This window comes from Cimex lectularius, unplaced genomic scaffold (genome assembly GCF_000648675.2).
Source record: "Cimex lectularius strain Harlan isolate CLEC.00 unplaced genomic scaffold, Clec_2.1 scaffold21, whole genome shotgun sequence".
Lineage (NCBI taxonomy): Eukaryota > Metazoa > Arthropoda > Insecta > Hemiptera > Cimicidae > Cimex > Cimex lectularius.
In genome coordinates, this window is record NW_019392671.1 from 2273575 (window position 1) to 2291193 (window position 17619).

At 37.6% G+C, this 17619-nt stretch overlaps 1 protein-coding gene and 1 non-coding gene across 10 annotated transcripts in view; one reads left to right on the forward strand and one right to left on the reverse strand.

The window, feature by feature from the left end:
* Positions 1 to 17619, forward strand: part of LOC106668556 (solute carrier family 12 member 6) — a 468955-nt gene that overhangs the window by 427295 nt on the left and 24041 nt on the right. For all 9 annotated transcript variants that reach the window (XM_014397420.2, XM_014397419.2, XM_024225292.1 and 6 more), the window contains one exon: positions 17274 to 17528. In XM_014397420.2, coding sequence (XP_014252906.1) covers positions 17274 to 17528 — 255 coding nt within the window. The remainder of the gene's footprint in view (positions 1 to 17273; positions 17529 to 17619) is intronic.
* Trnat-cgu lies at positions 8669 to 8748 on the reverse strand. The gene has a single exon. It is a non-coding gene; the product is annotated as a tRNA-Thr (tRNA).

Here is a 17619-nt window from a genome sequence, read left to right on the forward strand (position 1 = left end):
TTTACAATGTTATATTTTTTCCAATGACGAATGAATTTCTAAAAAGATCAGGCTGCAGATATACACTGACAGGCAAAAAATTCCACCCACTTATAATACATATNTTTTTATATATAAAACAAAGTTTCACGTTTTTTAACGTTTAATAATTGAGTCTTTGTCTAAAAAAGTAAAAAAGTGTAAATTGCTAAAGAAAATGAGAAATAAAACAAAATAATTAAAGACCGACTGATAAAATTTGTTTTAATTTTGTTTTAGATTTTTAATTACCATTTCAATATCGCGTATTTCCTCCTCTTGGCTTAATTACCTCTTGAAGACGCCTCGGCATACGCCATTCTAGAGATGGTAGAGCAAATCTACACTCATCTCTTAAAGGTACAGCAGTCCAATCGTCTAAAGGCCAATGTCTGCGTTCTCGAGCAAATGCGAGCCGTACAACTCTGTGTGTTCTGGTCAATTCTGGTCCTTTTAAGGAGCGAAAAGCCATCAATTCATCCACTTCTTCGAGAAGTGCGTTCAGAAATTTGGACACCTCGATCTACCTCGAGCTGATGAATCGCTTGAACAACAGTAAGGTGCCGGTTTCGCATAATTCTCAAAGTAAAAAAAAAAGATCATCTTGTGGTTCTGTACTGGAGTCCAGATCCGGGCCTTCTATGGTAGGACCTAATTTCTCGAAAACGTCTCGCAGTGTTTCGAAGGGAACTCCGATGGCAATAGTCGTCTACCTGATGGACTAGTGCCACATGACGCCCAACATCCTCAGCACTAAGTGGCATTTTTAAGTTTAAAAATAGAAATTAAGAAAACAAAGATGAAAACTAAACAGTTTGTTGCTTCAAAATTCAAATGAGACTGATTTAACATTTTAAATTGCGTAAAACGTAAACAATGAAAAATTCTTATCCATGTTTTGGATTAAGGATTAAATGTGTTTACCTCTAATTGAAATTCCCAATTTAAAGCATAAACAAATAAATTGATAAAACAATAAGACATATTAAGGGTAGAATTTTCTTTTATCGAGAAAATGAAAAAAAAATCAATTGGGCGGAATTTTTGCCTGTTAAGCCAGGAACACACTTACCCGATGCTACGCCATGCGACGCTACCCGACGCCCTGCCACGTTTTGGTGGGGTGTGCATATCTATCCGTCGCAAGCACACGTCGCGTACAGTCCACAGCGTTTATCACAATAATCATTATCACAATCGCAACTCATCTTTTGGTCTTAATGCACTATTTTGAGCAAAACCTTGTAATAAATTGTTAGTTAAATTTTATGAGCACAACCATCTAATAAATTGTTTGTTAAACTTAATTGTTTTAAATAAAGTTACTCCTAACCATCATAATTAAACAATGTTTATAAAAACTTATGCATTTTTGATCTCGTTTAATTTGGTTTACATTAAAATAACATGTTGTAATTAATATAACGACAAAATTACATGTACTTAGTTTGAAATAAACTACAAAAAATATGAGTGTCCTGTTCTGATGCTACCCGACATTACAAAATGGTGTAATTTTACGAGCAAAACTATGAAATAAATTGTTAATTAAATTTTATGAGCAAAACCGTGTAATAAATTGTTCCAATTTTAGTATATGTACCGCCGAAGCGAGTACAATAAATTGTTAGTTAAATTCATTATATCAAAAAATCGTATTCCGGTGTTTTGATTAATTTTCTACCAAACCATTAAAATTAATTTTTTAAATAAAAACTAATTAATTTTTAATCACAGTTAATTTGGTTTATATTAAAATAAGTATGTTGTAATTAATATAACGACAATAATACATGTAGTTTGAATAAAAATATGAGTGTCCGGTTCTTTTTTCTTCGGCTGTACTCGATGGACCCGACGAAAATCTGGACAGTGGGGATCGCAGAGCGTCGGGTAGGTTAGCGTGGCATAGCATCGGGTAGATGTGCACGGGGGTAATACAACCTTATGGAAAATCGGAGTTTGGATTTGCGTTGGATAGCATCGGGTAGCCTCGCATGGCGTAGCATCGGGTAAATGTGTTCCCGGCTTTAGTGTATTATACCTCGTGTCTTCGGGGCCATGTTTGTATTGAACAACTGGAATTATAAGTGTCTCATGGAACAACTATCTGTAGTTGATGTTGATGGAAAGAATATATGTTGATTGAAATCAATATTTACAAAGGCTAGACCGGTCCAACAATAAATCAACCGACTTAGATTGTTTGGGTGTTAAGATCTTCTTTAGAGGTCACATTTGCTACATATGACTTCTAAAAAAGATGTTATCACCCAAACTTAATTTGCTTCAGGTCGATAAATAACCTAGTGTGCGGGATTACATTCATTTCTATATAGCTCGGATATATTCGGCTGCCCTCGGACGCCATATTTGCAAAGACGAAGACAACGATTGTGACGTGGGGACTCCTGGAAACGCAAAATCAACACTAAGCCGCGTCGCGCCGCCCCACCGATCTAGTGTGCGCCCAGCTTAATATGTCTAGAGTGGGCCGGTTTGGGTTATATGGAATTAGTCCACCTTCAATTTTTTTTGGAGGTAGGAAAAAGGGGGCTACGCAATTTCTTGATCATTGGCTGGGGAGAGTTCTCAGACGATGAGTTAATTCGTTTGATTCTCTTCCTGCTTTCTAGGTTAGTGGAATAAAGGGAGGAAGATTGTATTCGTTGAAATGCTCTATTATCCCACAGATTAAGAACGGTGGATGTATTGGCATAACTTTTTTGTTTTATTGAATTTTTTACGTCATTGTATGCGATGTTCTCGTGTGCCATCTTTTCTTTTATTAATTTTTGTGTTTTAAATTCTGGGCACTCCGTTTGAGAAAAAGCAGGAAAAGTATCCTGGCAATGTAAACATTTTTGCGAGATGTCGTTCTCCGTGCATTCACTTTTGTCATGAGATCCAGCGCACAACCTGCATCTGACTCCGCTTTTACAGTGTTCTTTCACTTGCCCGTAACGTAGGCATTTGAATAAAAGGTTCTACTGTACAGTTGACAAAATGAATTTTTACATTGTGGCAGAACTTGAACTGTGAATGTAAGTAATACCGTTCCGGTGGGAACAATATTGTTTTGTTGTGCTAGTTTAGTTTTATCTAATTTTCTGTTAAACCTTTTTACTTCTGTCACTTCAAATATATTATTACTCGAATCTTTTATGGCCTTGATTCCTTCCGATGAGAGAGAAACCTCCCCTTATTATACCCTGTCATTAAAATTAATAGTGTTCTCCGATAAACTTGGTTTAATTACATCAGCCATAATATTGTCAACGACCATGTCATTTTGTTTTCTTCTGTCGGGCAGTATGCCTTCACCACTCTCGACCGACATCTCGGCCGGTATGAGGTTTTATTATAGCTCCTATATAATTTTAAAAAGACTAGTTTTAAAGAAATACGTGATTTAAAATTGTACAGAAGCGGAACTGGATTGGAGTTTGACCGTCAGAGCTGTTTATCGTTTTCACAGGGAACGTTGATCCGAAGATGACTGTTCGAAGGTTCGACGACAACTGGAGATCCAGGCATTAAAAAACGAAAAACGTTAATGCATTTGGGGATATTTTGGACATTTAATTTAATTTTTACAAGCCCATTATTTTTTCTTGTGTTCAATTTTGCACCGAAGAGTATGGTTTAGTTACTTTTGGAAATGTTTTTGTTTAGGAGTTTGAACTACAATAACCAAAAGAAGAAGATATATTCTTTGAAATGTATATCTTTGTTTCCAACCCTTACATCATTTTGGAAATGAATTGTTCTACTCATAAACCTGACTCAAAGTTTTACTTCTTCAATATCAAATTTAAGCCATGAAACGAGGCTGAATGAGGTTACAGCTAACTTCAATTTGGTAACAAGTAACAATTAGTGTATAAAATAACTAGATAAACTAGAGTGAAAAAATATTACACGCTGACAGCACTCCTATGTGTCCTAAGTGTTCTTTTAATCGAGTTTAGTTTCACTATCACTGGAAAGAAGAGGTAGTGGGGGGATGACGCCGACCTTTCAATGACTCGAAAGTACCGGTCAGTGAGGTTCGAACAATAAGGTAGTAGGTAGAGGGAAGAATGTCCTTGAGGCAGAACAGCAAGCCGGGATGCCAAACTTTATCAAAATCCTGGGGCACAACAAGGAAGACCCCCGAACAATAAGGTAGTAGGTAGAGGGAAGAATGTCCTTGAGGCAGAACAGCAAGCCGGGATGCCAAACTTTATCAAAATCCTGGGGCACAACAAGGAAGACCCCCGAACAATACCAAATCAATGGAGGCAGAAGTCACATCTAAAACGCGGTGGCACTGCTGTACTGCTGAGAGAGCTGCGAAAACCACACTGATGGTCGGGGATAATTTTTTTGTAAATAAGAATTAGGAAGATTCCTTTGAAAGTAAGCCGTTCTAAAACTTTTTTTTAAGTGGTCAGACATGAAATGGTTTTGTCAGTGCATATATTTTAAATTCTGGTGCCCTCTCATGTTGAATATAAATCCGGATGCATCACTTATCGGGAACCCTACACAAGTTTGCCTTTTTATTTTTTCATACCTTAGAGCTCTGTACTAATGTTTGCTGTCTTCTACACCTATTGATTAATAATAAATGTCTAAATATTTAACCTTATTTCCAATACTTTGGGACATGACCTAATGCTTTATTTTGCCCATTAGAAATATTAATTTATCAATCAAGATTATCATTTTTTAAATAATATAAAAACATGATAAAACCAAAAGCAATACGTCCCGGGCGAAAATACTAAATATACATTATTTATTGGTTTTCTTCCATGGTGAGCGGAATACGTAAGAAAGCGAAGGCAGTGTTGGTAGGAAACGTGCTTAGCACGATAAGAGGCGTTTGAACGCTCAAATTACGTTAGGGAATATTGTGAAAATAGATATTAACCCTTTGATGAAATAGGTTAAACAGCTTGGAAATGGCCTTTACGTCTCAAAAGCGATTCGCGTTATACGATGAAAGGGTAGCAACAGTAATATGAAAATGGCAATAATCGGCAATGAAATAATAAACAAATTTAATGAAACTGACGTTGAACTAACTAATGTCCGGCTTCCAAAAAATTACGACAGGATGATGAACACAACAGGAATACTACTACCCCTACAAAGTACGGCTTCCGCAAAGGTAGATCGGTAATGGAAGTGCATATGCCACTAGTCTGCGACATAACGCTGGCTTTGACGGACAGAAAGTGCACTCTCAGGCTGTTCTTGGTTATACAGGGTGCTTATGGTACCATCCATCTAAGCATATTATGTCAAAAATTGACCCGTATTGGCCTACCAAACCTTATACTACAAAATATTTTCTCGCTAATCTTAAATAGAGAGCTATTTTTTTTTTATATTAAAGGAACTTCACACGGCCCCAGAATGTCTCATAGCGGTTTGTCCCATCGTAAAAGCGCTAGAGTACGCGTCAGTCGCGTAAAATATGTGCTCTAACGGACGGTCTGAGCACAATAAAGCAGCTAAAGGACCTTTCCATCAACACTAAATGCGAATTTATCCATTCGAGGTTGTAAGGAAATTCTATGAATATCATGAGTTGAAATAGCTCTTTGTTGGATCAGAGGTCATAACGAGACGGTAGATAAACTGGTCTCACTAGAAGACTTCTCTCTGGACATACCCATCTCAGCAAGCGACTACAAAAACAATACAAATAAACAACTTCCAAACAACTGGCAAACGGCTTATCTTGCATCCTCTGTGGGGAATCTTACATCTCCCTATTTCCCGGTTTAAGAAGGAAACCGTGGTTCGCAGCAACGGGTATTAGAAAGGATAAAGCCTTCTAGTAAAGTCTTCCTCTTCTCCACAATGTCGCGTCTCCGTACTTGTATGGCATATGTGGCGCCTCCCTGCACAACATAGGGTGTAGGTCTTTCCCAAAATGTGATTCCTGCGACGAACTAGAAGATCTCAACCACATTGTAATGAGCTGCAAAAAATTCGAACTGCAGAGAGGAGATATGCTACAAGCTGTGGAAGGCTAACTCGGTCGAGAGCCCCTTCAATCTAGGGACTCTTGTAAGTACAGGCAGTACAACAATCTACAGAATCCTGTATGGCTTCATATGCAAGAGTCAAATTTCATTCTAATGCTTCTTATATTTCTGTTTCGGAGTCAACACCGAAACCTACTCGTGTGCGGACGTACTATTTATTATGGTCTCTCTTTCTTTTCAATTGTTTTGTAGAAAATCAATGACTTTTGAAAAGTTTACACAAGTGATAAAATAAGGAATCCACAACATCTATTTACAACATTTATTTTCAAATTCCCGGTAAGATTCTTGCTGCAAAGCTTTGGGAAGGAAATAAATTTTAAAAAAGATCGAAACTGTTGGCTATCCGCCGACTTTTACTGCGCCATGACAGTTTCTTAAAGTTGCTGTTTTTTCGGACTTTATGGTTGTCAACAACGCTAAATTTAAATGGCGCATGGATAAAGGGTTGTTATTTGGAAACCAGGATGGAATTGAGAAACTAAAGCCAATAACGCATAAGGACTTCTCGGAATTCGTGTTGGAACTAAGCTCGGCCCATCACCCCGAAAAAGCCCGCCGCTCCAGAACCAAGACCATCAGGAACAGGACTTCTTGCCCGAACCTCTGCCTGACTGAAAGCACTCCGTCTGCCGTCAAGTTAGTAATAACAACTCCGGCTATGATTTTGTTTCATTTAATGGTTTGAAATCGAAAATAAGTGACCCTTTATTTTTAAATTTTTTGAAGAATACCGATGTTTTTGTTTTATTTGAAACTTTTGTTTCCCTAGAGAAGTGTAATGACTATGTTAATTTATTTTCAGACTCTGTTCCATTCCTGCTTTTAAAAATAGTAAGTTCGGTAGAGCTGTAGGTAGTTGTCTGTTTGCCTACAGAAAAGGTTTAGTACAATTTCTAAAAATTGGAGACATTGGTTTGGTAGCAACAACCAGTAACAGTGTAGTACATATTGTGTCTATTTATCTAAATATCTCTTCATGGGATGCTGAATTTATTAAGTTGAAAAAACTGTTAAATAATAACTCCAGTTTTAATTTTATTGTTGTTGGCGACTTTAATGGTCGTATAGGGCTTCTCCAAAAGTTCCCTGAAGAACTCAAAACTAATTAACACTTTCATTTTCTTAGAAATGGTAAAGATAAATTCATAAACAAATTTGGTAGGCAGGTATTGGAGCAGGTATTGGTATGAGGATCACGATTTGGTGATTCTAAACGGTCGTGTGCCTTCGGATGGGGAAGAGTTCACCTTTATCTGTTACAAATTCTTTGTTGCGTCTCATTTGAAAGCTATTCTCTAATCAGTAACTTCCAAGTTCTCCCTCTTTTCTTTTCTGACCACCTTCCAATCTACTTTCAAATTGCTAAAAAAGAATCTTCACCTGAAAATCCCACGTTTGCCCCAACTTAAATGGCGACAAGAGCTCGCTAAGAGCTACACCAACAATATGGTCCAAATCTCAAAAAATCCCCAAAAACAACTGGGCATATTGGTCACAGACATTAAAACGGCTTATCCTTTAAACCCATCATAGCCTCGTGCCCCGGCTAACAAAAATCTCTGGTTTGATCATAAGTGCTATGTGTTAAGGTCTATAGTGTTTTCTCTTCTAAACCTCTATAGATCGACCAATTCAGCTATAGTTAGGGCGAAATATGTGGAGGCCAGAAATACTTTTAAATTGCTGTGTAACAATAAAAAAACAGCTTTTTTTCTCACAGGCAGCAAATCAATTAATATCTGCTCGCGACCCTAAGGAACTTTGGCACTTAATTAACATTTTTAGAAGTATTAATGGTTTTACTTATGAACCAAACATACCCCTAGACACTTTCGCCACCCATATTTTTAATTTACTGAACCCAAGCAAGCTTTTGGAAGTATATTTCGCGAAGTCATAAATTGAAAATGCCATTCTGGATACTCCCTTTTCCTTCAGCGAGTCAAAAATGGTTTTGAATAGTCTTAAAAATAACGAATTGGCCGGGCCCAATCTCATCCCGTACGAGTTCTACAAAAACGCACCCACAAGCTTCCTCGAACGTGTACTTGACCTATTTAATTTCATTTATGAAGCAGGTGACGTTCCGCGATCCTTTGGAAAGTCCCTCTTTCCACTTTTTAAAAATGTGATTCAAACCTAGTCACTAACAACAGGGGCATCTCTTCCATTGACTCAATTGGTAAAATATTTTCAGGAATTTTATTAAAACGAGTGGAAACCTTTGTATCATCTAATAATTTGCTAAGTGTATCACAAACACGCTTTCGTCGTGCTTTTTCCACGACAGATATTTTTAATTTAGCAAATTTGGCTAAATTGAACTTCGATCGAGGCAAATAAATGTAATGTTTCTTTGTAGACTGTAGCTCTTGATAGTATTGACAGTAGTTTTGATATTCCTCCTGCGGGCAAGTGTAGCTCCGCAGTCTGCCAGTTGATGTGATAGTGTCTCCTCTGCCTCCCTGCAAAATCTGCATGTGCCGTCTTGGATTATTCCAATCTTCTTTAAGTGTCCATTTAGCTTGCAGTGCCCTGTTAAGAATCCTATTAGTCAATTAATTAATATTTATGAAAGGTATTGGTTGAGATAAAAAAGTCGGCGTCACGAGCGGGATTCGAACCCACGACCTTCAGCTAAATACGAAGCTAACGGCTACTCTACCACTTGAGCTATCGTGACTTCGAACCGCTCGGATAGGGTTATGTGACCAACCTTACATCTCAACCTCACCTCTCGAATTTTCCCTCCTTTTTGCCATTTTTCGAGAATTTATTTGGAGGAACAGTACCCCTCCTTGAGGATATCCTTTGGTTGTGCTAACTTCTATAGTGTCTAGGTCCTATATTTGTTTCAGCTGTTCTAGTTCTTAGCATTTCTCCAATCCATCTAGATGTGGTTTGGTCTACGTGTTTTTTTTCCCTAGGGAGACCTTCATGGATGCATAAGATGCATTGTCGAAGGCTCCCTCAATATCGAGGAACGCGCAGATTGTTATTTCCCTTGTTTCCAGTGTTTCCTTTAGGTCACTGATTAACTGGTACAGAGCAGTTTCTTTTGACCTTCCTTTACTGTTGACATTGATGGAGTAGTTTGTCTATCAGTGCTTCCGTTCTTATATGGTTGTCTATCAGCTTTTCAAGGGCTTTCAGTAGAAAGGATGTTAAGCTGATTGGTCTGTAGGATTTGGGTAGTGTATGATCTCTTTTCCCCACTTTCGGTATGAACACTACATTTGCCCTACGCCATGTCTGTGGTATATAACCACTGCACTGTGCCGGCAGAGTTTCGTCTTTTGTATCTGGGGCAGCGAACGATGACTAGCTCGGCTGCTTTGCCTACTGAACTCGATAAATCATCAAAGTCAGCCTCTTGCTCAGTTCACACGTGAAGCATGGGTTTACAGATACGAATTAGTACAACATTTCAACTTTTAAAATCGAGTTTCTCGTTAGAAGGAAAATATATATAAATTTATTNATTATATATAAGTATATATTTATGCATATGTTTTTAATGTAAGATATATTTTTTTAATTTAAAATGGTAATAGCTTAGTTCATAATTGTATATATAATAATATTTCATTGTTTTCCTTACATCAACAACCCCTTAATTTTTTTTTCTTATTTTTTCTTTCTTTTTTGGTTGACTTCCGGCAGACGGTCTTTCCATGCCGTAATATATCATGCTAATAAAAAATAAAAATAAATTAAAAACTTGGAAAATATTGTAAAAAGTAGAAATAATAAATAAAGCATTATCATTATTATTATTTCTATTTCCAATTTTGGATTTTTTCCTTTTAGAAGCTATGTTCCTGTCAAGAGATTCCGGCGGCGGCGGCGGTGCCTCACAGGGGCTGTCTGGGCGGTGTAACCCCGGACCCCGGGGGTTCAATAAATTGTGTGTAAATGGTTTTCAACCACACTCTCCAAAAGGGGTCTGTCAATATGTTATTCATGTAAGGAAAATAATGGTTGAGCCTTTGGGGCGGCAGCGGGTCTCCCCGCGGTTCGTGCCTCGGAGGCTGTCGCGGCCTAAATTAATCTCTGACCAATGGACTTTGTCTAAAAAATAGATAAAGTAAAAAATAATCTAGATCCTCAAACTACTGAGATCAATGAAGGATGAATTTAAAAAATCAGGTTACTGCACAAAAAAGAAGGCAACATTTTCAAAAAGTTACAGAAAATAAAGCTAATTATTTTTTCTAACAGTCTTCTAAATTTACATAGTGTTAATTATCTTTCTTTAAGCAGCGCGACAAACGTCGTTGGACATGCCTTATGGTGTTCAGGTTATAAATAATACAAAGCTTTGAATGGACTAACTTTTAATTGAAAAACATTGAAAACTTGGCTGTCTTGGAAATAAGTAAGAAGTATCGGTGATTTTCCTGTTTTCAGTCGGCCGCGAAGTCCCATCGAGGGATACTAGGGGAGAAGAAAACCTCAACGTAATGTGAAAGTGATTAAGCCCTCTGTAACATTAATCTTAATCTGCCACTTCCAGAACCGGGAATTTCAAAATCGATAATGAAGAAAGAGAAAAGTTTTCCGTTTACATTGGCTTATTTTGTTAATGAAAGCCCACTTTTTCATAGGAAAATTCTTTTCCGTGAATAAAGATTTATATCAATTATCTGAAAGCAACTGCGGCCTTCATTGCTATATCTGAATAAGTTGAGAGGGAAAAATTAATTTTTTGTTTGTCAAAAGATCATAGTAAAATCTTTTCTCAGACACCTTTATTTAACAAGCTTTCAAAAATATATTAAAGCTTTAAATGTTTTCGAAGAGTGCTATAATAAGTAGAAAAGAACGGCCTTAATATCAAAGTGGGCGAAATAGCTCTGAAAGTAGTGGTAGGGGTGTACGCGAAATTTGCACCTTTCGCCCATTCCCCTGGACGAAATGCAAGATTTTCAACTAATCCCCAAAGGAAATGAGACTTCGAAGGTTAACTGTCGTTAGACCGGACATCCTGTTTTCTCCTTTTGACTGCCCAATTGAAATATTTTTTCCTTCATCGGCACAAAAATATAAGAGCTACGTAATCATACTTACACCAAAAATATACTTACACTAGAATCGCGAATCATCATTCCTGACCATTACTTTGGATTCCGTAGCCGCCATTCCACCACACAGTAGTGTTATCGTGTGGTAGACCTAATTTCTTCCTCCATAGAGCAGAGGCAGTTCTATTCTGGGGCATTCCTCGATGTGGCTCAGGCCTTTGATCGGATGTGCCATCCGGGCTTGATTCTCCTAGCAATCTGTCGCAATATATTCATTTACTAGAACAATAATACAGAGCTAAGGGAATTAAACTATGCGCTTAAACGTTGCGGCCACTGACGCCACCGTTTTTTGTTGTTTTCTTTTCTTTACTCTTATCCACTATTACTTGTTACCCAAAATTGTGGGTAGTTGTAATATTTAATTTAAAAAAGGGGGTAACGACCTTTTTTTGTACGAACAGTTTTCCCATTTTCTTGTCTGTCTCCATTTCTACTCTACAATTTTACCGTATTTCAGCAATTTTTCAAGGACATTTAGTGGTTCAAAGGGAGTACAAAACCATCTTTCTTAACCATCTTTCTTCTTTATCTCTCCGCTCCTTGGAATTAGTTAAATATATTGGTCCGTACGAATATTTGCCTATTATCTATTATTGCCTTTTTTTTTTTTTTTTTTTAAACCCTCAGGGAGCCGGTGTTTTTGAAAAAAAATTTGTAAGTATGTCGGGTTCGAATGCAGGGCCGCTGGATTCGAACCCGGGACCTTTACCTTACAGTGATGAGCGCCGTGTCAAAGACTAAGCCTTGCGGCCACCGACGCCCCTTATTATTGCTCTACAACACAAACAAAAAATCGTTCCGATATGATGAAAGTTTTGGGGAAAAGTGCACCGACAGCGAAAAAATATTTTTCAGTAGAAGCGATTAGTTCTGATCGAGCTCGAATTTCTCCTTGACGCCCAATTTTCCAGAAGGGAGTTGATAAACTATGTTTCAATTGGTAAGGTTCGAGCGATTACTTAACTTATATTATTGTAAAATTAATCGTTGGTCTAATAAGACCAGTTTTAATAAATAAATTTAATTTAAAAAAATTACATATATTTTGAATGATTTTATGATTAAAACGATCATTTGTTCACGTTTTTCTTCGAAAAAATGAGCGGTGTTTATGATTATAAATCATACCCAGGCCCCTTCTCATTTAAGTTCATAATAGATAAAATAAAGGAATAATGGACAACAATAAACAAATCTCGTCTGATGAAGTTTTTCTGAGGTTCCTTTTTTTTGGAAAATCACGGAAGAGATCAATTAGCCCAAGCGTTAAACTTTATTTCGCGAAACCAGTAGCACCTCGGTAACTCTCATTTTATCTTTCAACTACATACTTTTTTAAGATTTGCTGTACACTGATTCTTCACTCCTCTTTACAATTAATACATATAACAGAAGAGAGCTTTTTTTTTATTCAACCATAAGCGACTGATGACTCTCAGGACTGAAAATGAGACTAAAGAATCTTGTCCTGCAAATTTATTCCTTCTCCACTCCATCGCGTAGAGTCCTCAGCCAATGAAGAAGAAGCTTTCCTGTACGACTCAAAACTTCAAGAATCCTTACAAGAGCTCCATACTATCAGTCCTCCTAAATTGTTTACCACTTCCGGATTCAAATACGAAATTATAAATCTACCCGTTCAGAAAGCTCCTCGATTTGACCTCATTACACTTCGTAAACTCCCAACAAAATCTATAATTTTCCTAACCAGACTTTATAATACTTATATAATATATAATAGTACCACTCATTTCCAGACGCCTTGGAAGTTCTATAGTTCACCCAATCCCTAAACCCAACAAAGCACACAACCTGCCAATTTTTAATGTTAATTTTAAACATCCAACTGCCATCTCTTGGTAAAATGGAAAAACACTGTAAGTAAATAAACTCCTCGAATTTTCTAATGTAATCCTCAACCACCATTCTAATGTTCAACAGTGCCAACGTGTGGGGACATCATTGCGTCTTACCTTGATGCTCGAGGTCTTTTTCGATGTCGAAGGCTTTCGATCGAGTCTGGCAACTAGCTTTGCTCTGGAAACTGAAGGGCATCATACCATACGCACATTTTCTCATCTTATAGGTGTAGCTAGCCGATGGGTACTTTAGAGTATGGATCACTTCCTCTTACACTCCTTTGTACCAAGCGGACGCGGATGTTCCTCATGGGAGGCGTCTGTTGCTGTACTCAGTACTTACTATTTATTTCCCTTACCTGGCTGACGCCATTATCCTAACATACACTAATAATATTGCCATTCTACTCCGACCTGCATCTTACTCTCTACACATTTCCTCATCTAATTAACAGTCCTACTTGCCCTCACGGTAGCGTATTCAGTCCGTTAGTGTACTCGATTTATACTGCTGATCCCTTACCAACCTGATGCCATTATCCTAGCATATGCTACTGAAACTATCATTCAAGGTTTCAACTCCGATCAGCATTCCACTCTCTACATGCGCGGCTCGTCTTTAAACCTTCTTGGACTGTTTAAATATTTGTATTTAGAGTACGGGTACCTCTACTCTCATTTGGACAAGGCAGACGTGGGCGCTCCTCAGGGCTGCGTCACTGTTTTCAGTTTGTTCTGCTTACATCCCTTCTCACCATAGTGCCCTTCCTTCAAATCTGACTCTCCAGGCATATTCACATTCCATGTCACAATAGGGTTAACAATAGGATAAAAATGGAAAATCAAGCTCAACACACAAAATCCCAAAACATACATACCTTCCTACTTACTCTAGAACCCTCATACCCGACTCAAAAGGAACTCGAACTAAGATACGAATTACTTAAAAAGCTATTAGAAAACAGAGGTGAATTCACCATATGCATATTCAACTAATTCGTCGTTTAAGCTGTGATAGACTGAATACTAGTCAGTCAAACCCCGCACCCGGCATGTCTTTAAGAACAATTCGTCAACAAATAATAATTATGGTATTGTTTGTTATCTGTAAGTCAATTAAACTTCAGTTGATTCGATAAATTCGTTCAGAATATCCAAAAAGACTAGTAAGTGTGAATTATCCGTCTTTTGAAAGGTATGTTTATAAATGAAGTAAATTTTGCCTTCGACTGTAATCAGGAAACTGTTTCACTTGAACGCGGCCAAGTTCGGTGGCATGTAAAACGTGATTTAATGGATTTAATGAAAGGGGCTCATTTTACCGTCAAGTAATCTCAAGGGCTATATGAGTTTATTGCTTTTGTCATCCTCGTTAAAATGAGTTTCCGGTTTATACGACCAATTTTGCAGGCACCCTGTTATCACGTTTCGGGCTGAAATTTTTATTCAGCATGAATAAGTACCTTGAGTAAAAATTCTATACCGTGACAATGATGGAGAAGATATTTATGCCATTATTCACGTATATGGTTAAATATTTTATGTAATATGCCTTCATTATTAAGCGCATTTTAGTAATCAGGCTATCACTTTGATAATCTTTAGAAACTAATTACAGTGTAGTCAAATGAAAGAAAGATTCTGCTCTATATTAACCACTTGCCTACCTTCGTTAGTGCTCCCGATTGCTTTATCTCTAACTACTCTGATGACTCCAACTTCGTATTTTGAGCTCATTCTCTCTTCGCTTTACGTTGAAAGGCTGAAATATTTAATAAAGGGTTTGTTATAAACTAAATGATTATGTGTAATCTTCAGCACGACAAAATTCCTAGCTTTGATATATCGTCACTTAAAGTTTCGAGTGGAAAATTGGAAATTGTGGAATAGAACATTTTAGGCGTTGAACTTCATTATAAACTTCGTTTTGACTGTCATTTCTCTGATATATACGAACTCCCTGTTTTGGACTTTTTTAGACCAAATGTCGACACATTTCAAATTGTTTGAAAGTACTATTTCTGGGAGGAATGTAAGACTCCAGGTTAAATAGGAAACATCTCTGTGTCCTGTCAAACTCTGAAGGAACAGTTAGACAGGTACGGTTTTAGAATTAGGCAGGAGGTGTTATGTAGGCTCTTCACCTTCCACTAGAGGTCTCTAGAGGTCACTAGGGTGCTAAACCCTGTCGTAGGCTTGAGATGTCAAAGAACATCGTTTGCTCAAGGGATAACGAAATGACGTCCACAACAACCTAAATTCAAACCAGCGGCTCGGAATAGTTTCGTGAGATTCAGTGATGAGGTAAAGACGTTTTAATAGGAGCTTCTCGAGATTTTTACTCTGATGAAGGAAGATTGACAGGACTGAATGAAACCATTCGTTTATAAAGGAGAATGATAGTGGGAAATTTCAAAAGAACTGGGAAATACGTTGTTCGTAGGACAGAGGTTGTGGTGGCCACCAGCAGTTGCCACGGTACCCGCTAGGTGCCACTACCGGTTATGGAATGGTCTCGGTCTCCATTCTGCAGCAAATCGGAGTAGTTTCTCAGGGCCACCAAGAACTCCCAGTCACTAAAGAAGTAGAGTAAGGAAAAACCAAGCTTTTTCTTGGTAGATTGCTTTGACTCATAAATAAATCAAATCCAGGAATCTTTTTTTTTTTTTTTTTTTTTAAGTGGAGATGAACAGTTTAAGGTCGGAAGGAATAAAAAAAACAGGAAAGATAGAAAGAGGTAAAAGAGTATTCACGTCTTGTTCAACATTATTCATGGTTAAAAGTTGATGGATGTATGGTGAAGATGGTGGTAGGTGCTGTTGAGAGAGAGAGAGCATTTTCTCTGGGAAGGGTTCTTCCATAAAAGAGGTATTCAAATCCTGTAGGACTTCCTTTGTATGTGGAGGAGGTTATGGATGTCACTATTCGGTGTGAGATGAAGGATGGGTGCTAGGCAGAGATAGGTTTTTCTTCGTTGGGTTTTTTGTCCCAACTGCCATCAGCAGTGCGAAGGGATAATAAAAAGTCTTAATTAAAAGGTGTGTTCAACTCCTGTTTGACTTTATTTATGTGTAGAGATTATGGACGTAATTGCGGCTTAGGACGGTTGATAGGTACTGGGCAGACAGGATTTTTCTTTTTCGTACTTTCTGTCTATAACGTTAGCAGTTCAAGTCCGTATGGCCTTAGTGGGGCTAGCAAAGAAGTGTGTAGTATTTTTTTGTTACTGTAAGTTTGATCGCTTGTCAAGTAGTCTTTTTAACAGTTAATTTTTACGTTTGAGTCTCGTACGGGGATTCTACGTAAGTCATTTGTCGAGGTACAGACAAAGGTATCGTACGTTGTTCGCAACGTGGATGGGAAGATTATTGAAATATAAAGAAGGGATTGTTTTGTTTTTTGTAAAAGTGAAAAACAAGATCCCTTTCGGATCCAAGAGACCCAAAAGACAAGAAAGGGTACGATTCGTTGTCGTCCATAGAGATTTATTGTCAGGAGTTAGGTGGTTTTGAGTTTTGTACTTATGTCTTGATTTATATGTAATAATTAGAGCACCAAGAACTAGGACAAATTCGCTTTTTTTAGAATATGTGGTGATTAGTGACCGTTAATCGATGATTACGCAGAAAACAAACACTTTGAGCTCTGAAGATGATCTCAATAAAGATCGAAACGTTGGCAGGATAAAGAAAATGTTTTTCTGAAACCTACATCACACCAGACGGCATCTCACGATTTCCGAACAATTTTTTTAGAATTGTATTTTTACTCAATTGCCAAAATGTAAAATAAAATGTGTCAACTAATTGAAATCGTTTTTACAGCAGTAATTGACAGGGTTGTACATTTTAATTGTGTTATCTCTAGTAAAACAATGTCAAAAGCATTTTATTATTAAGGAAACACATAATGTCTCTGGCTGAAAATAGACACGGTCGACGTGAATAATTAGAATAACTAAGGTGCAGGTCCCTCCTAATAAGTTGAGCGATTGTTTAGAGATGGGCGTAGAAGGAGCTAAATATAGACCAGATAATGATAGGACAAGGGAAGATAACGGAATTAACGTGGTTTATTCAAATTATACACGAACCGATTGGTGGATTTGAATAAGAAACGAGGCGATATACGCTTGTCGTGATAAACAGGAAGTTGTCATTGATTACAAGAATACCATGATTGTACACATTATAAACATGCTTTTTGGAGCATTTTAAAAAAATCAGATTACAACTTGTTATTTATTTGTTTTATGTACGCAGGAAGAGATGGAGGATCGGCCCAGGATATCGACACTCATCAACTCCCTAGCCAACTACTCCAATACGATTCCTGCCGCAGAAGATCCGGATGCAAAGCCCCAAACTGGAGGCGCCTCCATGGGAACGCTGGTCGGTGTTTACCTTCCATGCATACAGAATATCTTCGGCGTCATCCTATTCATCCGTCTAACTTGGGTTGTCGGCACTGCCGGAGCCATCCAAGGTTTTTTAATTGTGCTCTGCTGTTGTTCTGTGGTAATTAGACTCATAGCATTAAAACTTCCAGTTTTGTTTTATTTACTTTAGTAATTCATTGTCTCCTAAGAGTTTTAAAACGGAATTCAAG